Genomic DNA, 15,961 nt, shown 5'->3' on the forward strand with positions numbered 1-15,961 from the left:
CTGCCTCAACCCACTTGTTGCAAATTAATGGGTCATTGTGAAGTGGAAGACAAGTTGTTGAAAACATTTAATTTAAATCAGGTGCGTTGGAGCAGGAAAACATCTAAAACCAGCAGAACCATGGTCTCCAAAGACCAGAGCTTTAGATGAAGACAGTGTGTACTGTCTGGTTTTTTGTAAGCTGGAGGAGCATCTAAGGGTGTGCATAGTCCAGGATCAAGAGACGGACTATGAACGTCATTAGATCATCCATCCTTGGTGCACATGATGACATTTATAACATCACACAGGATTGTTCATAAAAGGATGTGAAGGCATCATCTGTTTTGTATTTGTCTAAATGAATTATATTTTATCCTTCATTCCAACCCTTTAACTCTATTCCCCTCAACAGAGAACGTCACGGAGATCAAGACGAACATTTTTGTCACCAGCTTCGGCCCCGTGTCTGACACAGAGATGGTGAGTTTGTCCACGGTAAACACTTCAGCCACACTAAACAAAATTGGCTAAGCTGGTCAAACACATACACACATCTCCAATTTATTTATTGATGGAAGCATATATTTACATTTCACGAGACTGGAACCGCTGCTCCTGCTGCTTTGTGGAAGTATGCTCATGTCCTAGTTGTAGTTTTTTTTCTTTTTGGCCTCTTGTGAATTAGACTAAATTCACGTGGGTGAGCTAAACTTTTAAGATTTAATGCAACGTGGCTGGCTCATTCCAACTTTTTTCCAAATGATTTAGCTCTTCATTAATCCTGTCTCCTATGAACTATGAGGTTTTACCTGGGGAAGAAAATGCCTTAAATCTACTCTTTCATTAAATCTTCCATTAGGTTTTGTCATATCCTTGGCACACTTTGACAGGGCAGATATCAAACTTGCCACTTTGCTATAATCGACTTGAAAGAGATTCTGTCAGAGGGGTGTGACCGATGAATGGATTATTATGAGAAACTTTTCGGTCCAAAAGAGCTCATACGCAGTCTGCTAACAGCGTTTTCATTCTGCAGGATGCTGCATTGTTTTTGTTTCATGGTCATTTGTTTATCAGAGCTTGAAGCAAGTCAATATTTCACACACGAGCACGTCCGTGATGGATATGTACACTGTAATGTCCAATCCCTGCATTTCTAAAAGCTGACTTATGAATTATTTTCCAGTTTTGTGAAGTTAAATTAGGTTTTCTTTGTCAACTAATTGATTTTATGCTCTAGATATGTTGAAATTTATGGAAAAACAACCCCCCAAAAAACATTTTAAATAATATTAATAAAGATTTTTGTTGCAGTAAAGCTGCAATAGATCCCATTTTAACATGTTTACACCTCACAACTGTTTTAAATGTACATCTGTTTCCACCACCAGCTGGTTTGCCCTTTAAAACCCAAACAAAATCTTTTTCTCTGACTGTTGTTTCTTTTAGGAATACACTATAGACGTGTTCTTCCGTCAGAGCTGGAAAGACGAGCGTCTGTGCTTCAAAGGGCCCATGGAGATGCTGCCATTAAACAACCTGCTTGCCAGCAACATCTGGACCCCTGACACTTTCTTCCTTAATGGCAAGAAGTCTATCGCTCATAACATGACCACTCCCAACAAGCTGCTGAGGCTGCAGGATGATGGCACTTTGCTTTACACCATGAGGTAGGCCACAGCAAAGACCGACAGCATGATAAATTATGACTAAGAACTCACAATAAACCCAATAAAGAGCCTCCCAAGGTTGGCAGCACTTTATGAAAAAAGTGTTCATACTTGCATATTAGCACAGAAAAGTACAGAAGGTACAGATGAGAGCAGGTAACAGCTTTGAATGCCCAGAGATGTAACCTCATTGTGTGGCTCAGACTGCAGGAAAATAGAGACACCCAGTGGTCAGACTCATGTACTGCTGCCAGCCTGTGTTAAAAGAAGGGCAAAGATCTAGCGCATGCATGTATCAAATCTTCCTTTTTCTCTCTTTTTCTTATGCAAGAGGTTTTTCCTTATATAATGCAAAATGAAACATGTCTGCTTTAAGTCAGATAAAAAAAAATAATAAAAAAAGAGAACAAACAAAGCTCCAGAGGGAGATCATTTATTATTAAAAGTAACCTAATTGCGATCTATCATTTCTGGCAGCGATCTAATGATAAATCAGAGCCAAAGACAAAGAACCTTGTGCAACTGTCCTTATTAGGACATTGCACCAACTTCACTTTTTCAATGTGCAGTGCCAAACCTTAATGCTGTACTCATGATTCACTCCATAGCTCTAACCAGGATCAGGAATGAATTTCTACCTTGTTAGGAGAATTTGACCAGACAAATGTCCCAATAAGGTATTGAAAACAATGCGTACGCACATGCATCTACTAACAGTGCATTTCCGTATGCCTTACCCTACCATCACAATATAATGCCTGAACCTAAATTACTGAAGCCTTAACCTTCAGAAGTAACTTGTAACTCATGTTTACAAAATTACTATATGCGTCCTTTCAGGTTTTGGTCTCCATAATGCATATAAAGAAGGTATAAATCATCTACAAAGGCAGGGGAAGCATTGAGAGAAATGTATTTTATCGTTTTAGTAAGATACCGTAATGCAAAAATGATTGTGCTGAATTTAATGAAGCTTGGTAGCGAAGTGGGGATGGATAAATAAATAACTTCTTACATTTTTATCTGGATTTCTTTGTTTAAAATTGCAAAACAAGGCTTTGGTCTTAGTGCAGGAGAGCAATATCTGAGGTATCTTATTGTTTTTCTTGCAAACAAAGTCTCAGAGCAACCTTTCGCCCCGAGAATTAGAATAATTCTACGCTCACTCTCAGAGTTAACCAGCTGAAGGACCTAGAGGTGCCTGTATCACTAATGATAGTACTCTGATAGCGGCGCCACAGACAGGAAGAATAATGCCGGATGGAGGGTGGATTATCTATATGCAACCACTCTGACATAGAAATACAGCCAAAGAAGGGAATATTTATAGGTGCTTCTTTGTCACATGTATTAGATGCACAGATGAACACACACTGTGGAAGTACCGCTAACCTTTAACCTTTAGGCTTAACCAGTAAGAGATTGTACAAGTGTTTGAGTACATATCCATAAGTATGACTCTATAGGACTGTGTGGATTCACGTCTAAATGCAAAAATGTGCATTTTATTGTGAGTGTTTGTGTTAGAAAGAGGATGAGAGAGCTTGTGCTCCAACAGTTTAATACTGGCTTTGGTTTCTTTTGCATCAGTAAGACCAAATCAGCAGTAGAGCGCTTTTAATCGTCTGATTGTTACACTACTCCGCTTGTCATTACCACCAGAGCTTAACCACAGGAGGCAATGATGTTGTTTCCTACATAAACTCACACGCACTCACACACATACACAGACACACACACACTGGCCATCTGGGTGCTTTCAGGTTTCAAACAGCAAATGTCCACTTGCACTGTGTTTCTCTTATTCTTTTCTGCCTTCTATCTTTAAAACAAATGATAGATTTTCCTCCTTTTTCTCCACCGACATATTTCACACACTTTGCAACATTACTCATGCTTTAATGAGTCCAAACAGACTGAAATATTTTAAAAAATACTCATAAATTCTCATAAAGCTGGAATGTATTAAATAAGGCTGACTTGAATGCTTTCAAACCTTGACTGTTGCCATAGTAACTTGTATCTAAATCCATATTCACATGCTTTGAGATGGCATCCATTTCTTGGATGTCAGAATATCCAAGCTCCCAGCAGTTAAATTCAACTGGAACACTCTCCTGAAATTGGATTCTCAGTGCAGAAACTTGGATGAGCATCAGAAAGTACCGAAGTTCTGAGACCTGGTGCAAAAACTAGAACCGTGTCTGTGTGCAAGGTCCCTTTGATACAATTAGATTTGATTGAAAGGCTCCAGTTTTATAGGGAGAATAAAGATTGGACTCTGGAGCAATGGAAGAAGGTCACGTGGTTCGATGTGTCCAGATTTACCCTGTTCCAGAGTGATGGGAGCGTCAGGGTAAGAAGAGAGGAGGACAAATCATGTCTAGTGCCTACTATACAAGCCTGTGGAGGCAGTCTATGATCTGAGGTTGCTGCAGTTGGTCTGGTCTAGATTCAGCAACATTATGGGTCCAAAGAATGAGGTCAGCTGATACATGAATATACCGAATGAGCCGGTTAGTCCATCATTTTTTTTCTTCCCTGTTGCCAGAATGTTTTTTCTTGAAGAAAATTAATACAGCTCTGGATGGAAATGAATGCTGTTTAATAAGGCCAGATTTTATATCCACTATGACAAACAACATAAAGTATACTGCACGATATCCCTGCAGATTTCTGCGCATTAAAACATGCTGATTAACATGAGCATACGGCATACTAACACTCAGAGGCACTCGCATACAGTCACATAGAAGCACTTTACAGATAATACAACCTATCTCACTCAAACACATTTATTTTTACCATAAATGTGTCAGTGACAGCTCATATCCCTTCTCTCCTAAATGTTACTGTGCATGTGCTGCATTTCAAGGCCGTTAGAACAAAAGAAAATGGTTTTTTGGAGCAAATTCCAATGCATCTGTCTCTGTGGATAATTCATAAACTGCCACTTCTCACAACACACTGCCAGCTTAATGCATACAGGCTCAATGATGGCTGTTATAGCAGATATCAGGTAGGCTGAAACCTCTAAGTCCCGTTTATTCATGCTTCTACTGTTTCTTAAAAACAAATGGTGGTTCAATTTTTAACATTTGAGAACTTGTATTATAGTATAAACTGTGAGAACTGTGGAAAGTGGCATTTTATAAAAGATATTTCTTCTTTGAGTTATTTTCACACAGGTTCAGACGGGCTAAAAACAGGCTTGTTAAGAGGACAGATAATGGCTTGGACCCAGAATTCAGCCTGTTTTGGATTTTTTTGACTTTTCTGCATATTGCAATTGTCAACTTCAGTTTTTCCATCAGTGTCCAAATGTTGGTTGATAAACAGCTTTTCACTCGCACCCAAAAGGCTTTTTAAGTTCCAACCAATTGGAGGGGAGCTTTAGCTTAAATGTTAAAGCAACCTTGACATGTTGAGCTATTAAGGCCACACGGTGACCCCGACTCACCTGACCAAACTTTAGGTTGTTCAAATCATTTTCACCTGAGTGTCATTTACCTGCATGACCAAAACTGTTTTTGTTACAAGATCCAATGTGTGAATGGCTGGGAAACCTCCTGGAGAGGAGAGTCAAAGCTGCATTGTAGGTGCTGGGAAGGTGACACCTAAATGCCACCTCCTCCAAGGTCCCCTGAATCTTGATCTGTAGAGCTGGCTATCAGGTTTTGTGCTGTACATTTATGGAAATATAGTATTTTTGCACCAATAAAGTGAATCCCAATTAACTTGTACTTAAAAACACTGGAGAAAAGTAGACAAATGGATGACAAAAAGAAGAAGTGTCAGGTCTAAAATACTATCTACAGGAGATTAACAGTCTCTGAAAGCGATGTCCTTAAGAATAGGAAAAAATCCAGCAGAAGCCTGACACAGAACCTGAGAGATGCATCTGGACCTCCAGTAGAGCCATTTATTGTTTCTTAGACATGGAAGGTTATGTCCTTCTCAACATCATTGAAGCAGTGTGGGATCATCTTGCCACGTAACAGAAAAAGAAAGCCCTTTAAGAAGCCTGGAGAACTATTCCTGAAGAGAAAGAAACTACAAGAAAGCTTGTCTAACAGGAGTCAGACTAGTCATACCAAATATTGACTTTTAAGGTTATTAGAATTGTACAAACTCAGTTTTTACTCAGTTCCACCGTTCAATTAATTATTACACTTATTTCCAAATTTTTTGTAAAATATAATGAAACCAGGGGTGTCTCAAGACTTTGCACAGCACAGTAGATGACACCTTTATTAAGACATATAGATTTGTGCCTATAACCATCTTTTTTAGTTCATTGCTCTCTTTATGCTCATTCTGTTAACGGGGCAAGGCTATGTGAATAATTAGAACATGTTATAATTGCCGAAAGCCCTGTTCCCATTTATTTGTCCCAGAGACACCCTTTCCTCCCCTCCACTGAAAAACCTTGAGTTGCGTCAACACAATAACGCAGTCTGGATGAGCCTGCTAAGCCCCAGAACTCTTGTCTCTGTGGGAACCAGAAGTAACTTCTTGTCCCACTTTGTTCCACTTCATTCACCTTATTGATTTAATTGGAAACCTGCAGTATATACATGCTGTACATGCTGAAGGTATTAGAGCATAAAAAACATGCCCCAAGTAGATTTTGCATCAACCCTGGCAACACAGTGGTAATTAAGAGTATGAAGTAGCTCAGTTAAGGGAATTACAAAAACCTCCTTCTTTGTAACTAATGCTGAAATATGCCTTAATGGTTAAAAAAAAGGAAAGAAAACAAAACCGTTGATATAATGAGTTTTGTGCACCCAGTCTATTAGATTCAGCGAATCGACACGGCATTACTATTCATCATCACTCAAAGAGCAGAAATACCCACAGGGATTTGATTTAATCTGGGACAGATAGCTCAAAATAAATAAATAAGTTAGAATTATGAGATTTTTATGGCTGACATGTATGTGGGACACTTAAACACTCTCTGTAGCTAAAATAATAGTTGTCAAGAGGAAATTAAATACAAAAAAACAGTTATGTTTGTGGAAGGTTTAAATAGGGTGACATTGGACATGCGTTACAGATTAAACTGAAGTTGCTTTGTGTTTTCTGGAGGTCTTTTAACAGCAGATACACACACTGACCACTAGGTGGTAGTGTTATCACTTCATTGGAAGGCAAAGGAAATGGCTTCTGACCAGAACACTCAAATTCTGGTCCTCAACGGCCACTTTCCTGCAAGTTTTAGGTGCTTTCCTGGTCCAACACACCTGATTCAAATGACTAAAGGTTAGTCCTTTGAATACAAGGCAAGATTGCAAGGCAGTACTTAAAGGTTTTTACAGTATGAGGGTTAGAAAACATTTTTGCATGTGATCTGTTTTGTTTCAGGTTGACCATCTCTGCAGAGTGCCCCATGCAGCTGGAGGACTTCCCCATGGACGCTCACGCCTGCCCTCTCAAGTTTGGCAGCTGTGAGTAAAATCCCCCGCCATGAATGGCTACATCCAGCCTCTTCTCACAGCATCCGCTAATCCTTCCTATTATTGTTACACAATGGCCTTTTGCAGCCTAATGCAATAAGTTATACATAGGCTTCGTCTAAATTTAGTGAACAGAAATGATTTGGGGTATACAGAGGAGTTCTTTGAAACAAAAAGAAGCAAGAGCTGACATTTATTTTGCAATGATAAAAGCTATTTTTAATGTTGAAATAAAGAATTCACAGTCCATTCTTTAGCTAATATAATCCTCGGATGAGAAAAGATTGCTGCAGGTTCTTGAATACCCTGTTAGGCCAGTCATGGGATAAGTTGTCCCTGCTGCTTCTTAACATGGGAAGCTTGTCTGTGCATCTAAAACATGAGGACACGTACAGAGACAGGTAGCCCTGATGGTATTTAAAGACAGATCTGGTCAAATGCCAGGAGTATGTTGAGCTAAAAGGATGAGACTCTTATCCCCAGATTTTGGTGAGGTGTTGCCCGCCCACTCTTGCTACGTCAGATTACACATTTAAGTACAATCCAATTATAGCGTAAGGAGGTGCCGGGGCTTCCCAAGGCCAGCTGTAACCAAATTGTTGGGGTTAAGCTCTGCAGGTTGAAGTAAGAAATAATAAGCAAAATACTGTATGTGAAGTAGTACTGGTACATAAGAAATGTTTTAGTACGTAGAAGTTCTCTAAATGAATGTAAGTCCAAGTCCTACCCTTTAAGAACAAGTAATTGAAGCACTGATGTCTGTTCTAAGGTCACTTCAGGTAACAGGTCACTAATCCTGGCTGCTGCCCTGCTTACTTATAGTCCTATAGGGAGGAAAGCCCATCCTTTCAAAAGGAAAAATACCAAATATACAGTCAGGTAAAAAAAAAAAAAAAATAAAAAAAAAAAAAGAGGATAAATAAATAAAATAAAAAAAAAGAACGATAATAAAAAAAAATGTAAATAATGTGTCAGAAAAACTGAATTAAAAAATGATAACAGTAAGAAAAAAAAGAGAAAAAACAAATACGGAGACAATCCTACGAGTACTGTATATCCTTAATAGTCGTCCACTGGATGCTGGTGGCATGGTCGAGTGCTCGGGGTAGTCGCAGAGTTAGTAGCCTTGGTTGTAACAACCAGCAAGCAACGCTACCCAAGAACCACCATCTTCATCAAGTCAGGAGAGAAGCATGTCATGTCAATGAATAGACTCCTTGCTTCAGCAGCTGACTTGAGATGAAAGTAGACGCAGGAAAGCAGCTTCTCACAGCATTTTTTTTTTGACAACTCTGCATCCTGACATTGTCATCTTTTCTAATTCTACCAAACAGGTAGTCATAGTAGAACTTATTGTTCCTGGAGAAGAGTGCATGGATGAAACTCAAGAGTGGAAACATGCCAAGTACTGACAGAGCAGAGGAGGGTTGAGTCAACTATTGTGAGCCTATTAAGGTCAGATGTTGGGGCTTTGCAGGCAGAGCCCTGACAAGGCTCAGGATCCCAGGGTTGGCCAAGAACAGGACCATCAAATCATTTACAGGTGCCACAGGAGGAGCTACTAGGTGGGATGGAGGATGCAAGCTGAGGACTGATCACCCTTGACTGGGTTGCTTTTGAGAGGGTGCATGATGCTGAAACACACCCAAAACACCCAATGATCCCAGGATACATCAAGGGTGATGCAACTCAGTTTCTATAGGAAATATTCTTAATGTTTGCCCCATGAACCAGGCTTAAAATATATAGTTAGGTAAGAAGTAAATAAATAACTGTAATATTTAAATTTCTCTCCTTGTTTAGCTGCTCTTTGTTCAGGCAGTAGCTCGTGAACGATACCGCACAGCCGATGGATGATAAATCATAGAAAAGTGTTCATGGGAAATGTAGTGATTTTTTCTCACTCATCATAGTCATGAGTAATTTTTTTTCAAAGAGCCTACTCTAATGGCTTTTTCACAACATTGTTAGATTTAAATCCATCTCCTGGCTCAATGGGTAGAGTGGTCGTCCTGTAACCTAAGGGTTGCCGGTTCGATCCCGGCCCGGAAAGCTCATGTCGAGGTGTCCCTGAGCAAGACACCGAACCCCTACTTGCTCCTGATGGGTCGTGGTTAGAGCCCTGCATGGCAGCTTCCGCCATCAGTGTGTGAATGTGTGTGTGAATGGGTGAATGTGACGTATATGTAAAGCGCTTTGGATAAAAAAGCGCCATATAAGTACAGACCATTTACAATTTACCATTTCTTTGTTGCTCGCTGAACCTGGCCTGCAGCACCCCCCTTTCTTAATTTTCATAATGGGCGTATCCTATTCTTCTAGCATGTGATTGGCCAGATGGTAAGACAGGCAAACTAAAGTCCCGCCCCTAATTCAGCTCTTTCCAAAAGAGTCGGCTATTATCATTTGTTACATGGACGCATTACAAATTCATCATTTAAGCTTTTATTTGTACCTGCCTGCAAAATTTAATTTTAAGCTACATGTAATGGGTTGGTTGGTGTTCATTAGGCGCCCTGCACGTAGTGTCTATAAAGTTATAAGATTACTGAGGGCACGGTGGCAGACAGGCATAGTCCCAAAAGAAACAAAACTGTGAATAAAAGCTGTAAAAATAGATGGACTATCTTAGAAAATAATAAAATCACATAACATTTGCAGCAGCATAAAAAGACTCATTTTGCTCCAGAAATGAAGGAACTCTAAAAGAAAAAAGAAAAAACTACTTTTCCTACAGTTGCTGAATGATTACTATAATTGAAGGGACTATGAGCAAAGAAAAAAAAGCAGGTTTTTTTTGTTGTTGTGCAGCAGGTGTTTTAGAAATAGCTTTTTTCCTGGAATCGGATTGTGAAGATGCAGATGATGATGCACGCTGCAGCCAACCTGCCTCCTGAGCAGCAGGAAATCAGTCGGGCAGAGCCTAACACGACATTTCTCGACCTGCTTCTTTCTTCACCTGACAAAAATATGCCAAATGCATGGGGCAGTGAATGCTTCCATGATTGCTCTCCTTCTTGGAGCTATTTTACATGTATATTCCCAAATATGAATATCTGACTTCCTTCTGAGATTTTAGGTAGCAGAGCTGAAAATCAGACCTCCATTTCCTTATTTTGCTGATGAGTTTGGCTAACTTGGAGCTCCTGTTGCCTCACACATGAGCCAGGAGCTGCAAAGCTTTAGAAGTGTGCACAGGTGCACTATCTGTCCTGCCAAAGTCTTTATCGCTTGTGTGCACAATAAAATTCTCTGATAATCCCTTGTTGCAATCCACCTTCCAATTAAGGTTTGGCCTTTGGTCTGTCAGTCTGTGGCTAATTTTAAATACCACAAGTCGTCTCCAGCAGTGTCCAGCCGCTAAGAATGGAATCACCAGGGTTAGGATGTGATCTACTTATCAAAAATAAGGTCAAGTAAAGATTAAATGTTTATATTTTAGTGGCATTTTTGAACATTTATGTCTGAAAGGTTTACATCCACTTTAAGACATTATTAAAAATGATTAATCTGTCTCAATATTTAGTGGTTAACTGAATATTTCTTCCTAAATCCTCATCAGCCTTTCTGTTCTAAATGTCTCCTTATTGTAAACAGACATGACACGCCATTTTGTTGACCTTTCGCCTTTTTTTCTTGTACATGTTCTTGGAAACATATAATTGCAATCAGCAGAGTAAAATACTTGCAGGAAGTTATTTATTTTCTAAGGAATGGTGGATTTAAATCGACTCCAGAGGTCACAAACTTGCAATTCCAGATCTAATGCAAACTGGGCATGCCCAACAACAATTTCCCTCCTTCATATTTCAGAGTTCACGGAAGAGTAGCTCAATATGTGGTGTTTGCAGATAAACGAAACACAAACAGACGCCTCAGGGTTTGTGTGATGCAACATATTTTGATTAATTTGAAACCGTCTGGTTCCTGCTGAGAGCTCACCTCTGACGTGTGGTCAAAACAAAAAATAAACTCTGATATTAACAAACACAAATACACATGCTGCAAACGTGCAAGAAAAAAATCTACTCCTGGCTTAATGAGCAACATGTTTAGCTTCTATTTTTAAAAACAAAAATACTTTGCTTCCATCTTCACATGTCACATGTAAAAACTCAAAGTAATCTGTCTTAATCTGTCTCTAAGATGCCTATCCAGTATCAGAGGTGGTCTATACTTGGACACAGGGAGCTGCCAAGTCTGTCGTGGTGGCAGAAGATGGCTCCAGGCTCAACCAGTACCACCTTATTGGGCAAAGCGCTGGCACCGAGGACATACACACAAGCAGAGGTGCGTGTGGGGTCATGTTGTTGGAATAATTGTAAAAAAAAAACAGCGGTTAATGGTTATGTAGTAGGTGTGCTTGTGATGCATGTGATAAAGCACTAAGAGTGGAAGGATTAATGAAAAAAAGTTGTACTCCTAAATCCCAGTGGAGTTACATAATAGCTCAGTAGAATGAAGCAGGTGTTACCACAGTGTTTATACAGCTTATTTATGAGTCTACAACAACTAGTTGCTATTTAAAGGCTATAATTTATTTTTTTGCTTTATTTTTGTTTCCATTAGCAACACAGAGTCATTACTTAGTTTGTATATATACTCCAAAACCACTAGCCTTGATCTTTGCTTTTTCTTGTAAGTGCATGACTAAACGCAGGACACAGCCAAACGTAGGGATGTCACAATCACAGATTTTCTATTGTCAAACAAATAACTGTATGATTTTCACTATTATTATGTGTTAGTTCCTTTCCCAACACTGTGTAAAATCACATGAACGCACCTTATAGGTCTTTAAGTTTTAATTAAAATTCATGCCATATTAAAAATCAGGATTTGGCGTTATCTCTGTAAGAGAAGCTGATTTTGGGTGTGTTGGTGCTTTGTCACAGACGTAAACTAAATCCACCAAAAACACTATATCCTCCTTATTTATGAATATTCTGACAGTTTTCCAGCCTTAGATTTAGAGGATATGAGCTTATGGTGCAGGTATGATCTTTTAAGGAAGGTAATAAATATTGAGGAATCTTTACGATTCTGTAAACTCACAATAGTTATATTGAAAAACATGTATTAGCAAGTAAATGCAAACAATATACTTATACTTTCTGGCCAAATATGAATTTGGAACTGACATCAGGACATCTGAACTCTGCACTGCCCTCATGTGGATGCATTGCCTAACAATCTGGACAATGTAAGCGATGCATGAAAGTATGAAGGCAGATGCATTTAAAACAGACGTACCTAGTTATGTACATAAAGTGAGCATAAATGAGCCTTTAAACATTGTTTAAGCATTAAGCATTTTCTAGGCAGTTGTGCAAATATTTATTAAATTTGGCTCTTTAAAGTGACACAATATGACCCACAAATAGGGCTGCACCACTCCCAAAAACCTACAGTGTTGTCAGTTATTTGGAGCTGGTTCGGTTTTGTGACCTCAGACTTGGAACAAAGAAAGTTCTACCAAAGGTGGCAGGACAACCGATTTATTTCAGCACCTCAAGTAAAGACATGCTGCTGAGTGGGAAGAATGAAGTCAACGGAGTCAGCACTTTGCTCCGTCTTCTCAGTATTGTTCATTTTGGGAAACTGTAGGTTATAATTGAACCTAACGAATGTTCAAATTTCTAAACAATTAAAATTGGGTATCGTCCAGCCCTACCCAAAAGTTCCCAATATGAATATGATCTTTACCACTATTTGTGGTTAGCAAAGCACCTGAACGAGCTCTCGTCAGAGAAAATGTACTCCTTTCTGGCACCTACCTTAAAGTTAACACTTGATTAATGATTTCATGTGCTTGCCACCTATCCTATGAGCAGATTCAAACAGGATGGAGTGCATGATAAGTGTAATACCAAGTAACATGATGTAACTAATTCTAGATTAGAAAAGATGAACGCTGTGTTGGGAAATGGGGCGCGTGAGGTGGAGACTAAATGCAGGAATCATAATCAGGAGCTCAGAGTCAATGAGTGGAAGCCACTGGAGGAGAGTAGCCTATCCGTCACACAACCAGCTGTCTACAGGCCTGGACAGCCCTGTCAAACAACACTTATCCCTGCATGAGCCCATGCGTGTGCACACACATACATACAAAGCTAGAGAGACCTGAGACCCAGGGTTAATCCCCCCCACATCCAACCACCCATCAGCTTTTGCATAAGAAGATGACATCACAGATCAGTGAGGGATTGGATGGGTAGCTGTCACTGAGTGTTTCCGCACTGGTAAATTTATCTTTGTGGATGCCAAATCTCCTCACAATGATGGATGCAAACAGAAAATGAGGTCACATTAACAGGAAGCACAATAAACCTGGAGTTAGGTCTGGATTATTTTATGAACACGAGAGATGGTTTGTTTCTACTTGGCAGTGATTGGAGACGTTTAATTCCCAAGATTACCAGAGAGGAAGCAGTTGGACCTAAATTTAGGTTAGGTCCTCTCAAAGCTGGAATGAGAAATGTTTATGTATGTGTACGTTAGGATTGGACAGTCCTAGCTGTGGCATGTGTGTGTGTGTGTGTGTGTGTGTGGGGGGGGGGGGGGGGGGGGGGGGGGGGGGGGTGAAAGGCATCTGTTTAATACTCTTATGTAAAGCAGAACTGTAATACACTTCCCTCCTCTAGCTTCTAGTAGAATCATTATGAAAAGTCTGGATTTCCCCTGTGTTTTTTTCCCTCTTCTTTCCTCTATTTCTGCTTTTTGCAGAGTTGAAACTTCGAGCCCGTTGAAACCAGTTTGATGATTAGCAGACCTGTTGATCAATGACTAGCTTAACCTCAACTGCATACTGTTGCCCAATTCTTAAAATTAAAAACCTCACTTTGTAGCCATTCTTATTCCCCAGAATCCTTCATTGTATTCCCATCGCAATGCTATGGCGCTAGCATCTTTACCCAGATGTTTAAGTTGGATGAAACACGGTAAATTGGTTGTGCATTGTCAAATGTGTTACCGACCAAATGACTCTTCCATTCAATGATTCATTGAAGTCATTGTGTTTATTTGCCAAACTGTTGACTTTACTTTGTCCTAATCATGGACCCACCATCTGGTGTGGTGACAAAAAAACACCAAACATTATCTGAGAATGAGATATTTAGTAGGACTAAAGGCAGGAAATCATCATTTATACAGCACAAAGCTTTTGTCTGGAAACCATCCAAGTCAGTGGTGGATATTGCTGATGAATTTGAGCTCTTGGGTCACATTCAGTCCAGTAGGCTAATTCACTTTGTGTTTGTTTTGCTAATAACATTTACGATCATTTACCAGACCATTTTGATCATTTTGATCTTATGGTTCTTTGTGTTACTGCGCTCTAAGCAGAATATTCCCAGTGCCAGGCTTCTTTAGTCTATGATATCTTGATATGTGCAAGGCTAAACATTAAATCAGCAGCAATCAAGATGGGATATTAGTTCCTATAAGTCCAGCGGTGTGAGACAGACTCATAAGGAGTTTCCCGATTATAGTGTGTTTGATTAAAAGTTGCCTGCTGTTTTATTTGGTCTAGACAGAGTAATGAAGCACCTGATAGCCTAAGCAGTGGTAAATTAATTTAGTCTGGCCTTCTCTTTTCTTACGCCCAACTTTAAAAATGGTTCTCCAAGCCATGCCTCATGTCCTCGGTGTATGGTCAATTCATGACTTTCTAAAAATATTTTGATAGGGTCATCTTTAAACAAACCTTCTAATGAACATGGATCCTAAAACCTCATGTGTTCACAGATTAAAGCTTTGGACATTTATAATGGTGTTAACCTTTAGCTAGTACATCTAATTTTAGACAAAACTCCTATTTAGAGTTATGAGAGAGGAGATAACTCCATGAGTCTTTCTTTAAATACCTGACACATTTAAGGACATGAACCCTTCTATCTCAGGGAACAGTATCTCTCCTTAGTTAACTTCCTAACTCTGAATGAGATTACAGAAATAGACTGTAAATGTACATGTCTTGTGTAAAATAACATGAAATCTGTAACTGAAAATACATAAAATTTACTATTTTTTAAAAAAATTCTCAAGGAAACATAAAACTACATCTACATAATATATTTTTAATTATAATTTCACTAAAATGTAATAAAAAAATTAAACAACTAAATTCAGTTTTAATTCTGTAAATATATTTTAAAATTAATTTATACGGCTCTATAGTACATATATATTCATAAAATAAATTTTACAATTACTTTTTTCTTGTGTTTCTGCAGTATTTTTCTGCCACCCCAGCCAGCGTAATATTTTAATTTTTTACAGAATATTTTCAGTCTGTAGGAAAGTATGGGACATTTTAATTTTCAGAGTATAATTAGTTGTTTAAAACCTCTTTGTGAATCTTTAAGGTGTTAGATAAAGCAAGAAGAGTTCCTCTGAGACTCACCAGTTGACCAGCATAGCAGCATCATTCCCAGATATAAAAGGAAGTTCCCCTCGGGCGTTGTGGAAGACAAATCCTTGGGAGAAAAGTATTAAGCTCCACCAGAGGAGCATGTTCCTCCTGATTCCTTCACCTCCAGTCCCGTAGGGTTCCATGCATCAAGGGTGGAGGTGGCCCAGGTCAGCAGCACCTGGATTTGTCAGTGCGTTTCCCACAGCAGCAGCAGCAGGAGGATGTGGGACGGTTGGGGGCCAGGTGGCCTGCAGTCATGAGGGCATCAAAGAGCCTAGAACATGGAGCTGAGGATGTTCTGATGGAAGCATTTCAGTAGCGGAGATGTTGATAAATTCACTAATTTTTTCACCCACATCCAGCTGTCAAGTTCCTTTGCATGCCAACCAGTCCCATGAAGAATCTTTGATCATCTTTCCACAAACAGCTTC

At 39.3% G+C, this 15,961-nt stretch overlaps 1 protein-coding gene across 2 annotated transcripts in view; it reads left to right on the forward strand.

The window, feature by feature from the left end:
* Positions 1–15,961, forward strand: part of LOC121635445 (gamma-aminobutyric acid receptor subunit alpha-5-like) — a 30,659-nt gene that overhangs the window by 3,439 nt on the left and 11,259 nt on the right. For both annotated transcript variants that reach the window (XR_006009462.1, XM_041978581.1), the window contains exons 4-7: positions 395–462; positions 1,432–1,652; positions 7,023–7,105; positions 11,261–11,404. Coding sequence is in view for 1 of the 2 variants with exons in the window: in XM_041978581.1 (XP_041834515.1) it covers positions 395–462; positions 1,432–1,652; positions 7,023–7,105; positions 11,261–11,404 (516 nt within the window). In the remaining variant the exon portion in view is untranslated. The remainder of the gene's footprint in view (positions 1–394; positions 463–1,431; positions 1,653–7,022; positions 7,106–11,260; positions 11,405–15,961) is intronic.

The sequence above is a fragment of the Melanotaenia boesemani genome, chromosome 24, assembly GCF_017639745.1.
Source record: "Melanotaenia boesemani isolate fMelBoe1 chromosome 24, fMelBoe1.pri, whole genome shotgun sequence".
Classification (NCBI taxonomy): Eukaryota; Metazoa; Chordata; class Actinopteri; order Atheriniformes; family Melanotaeniidae; genus Melanotaenia; species Melanotaenia boesemani.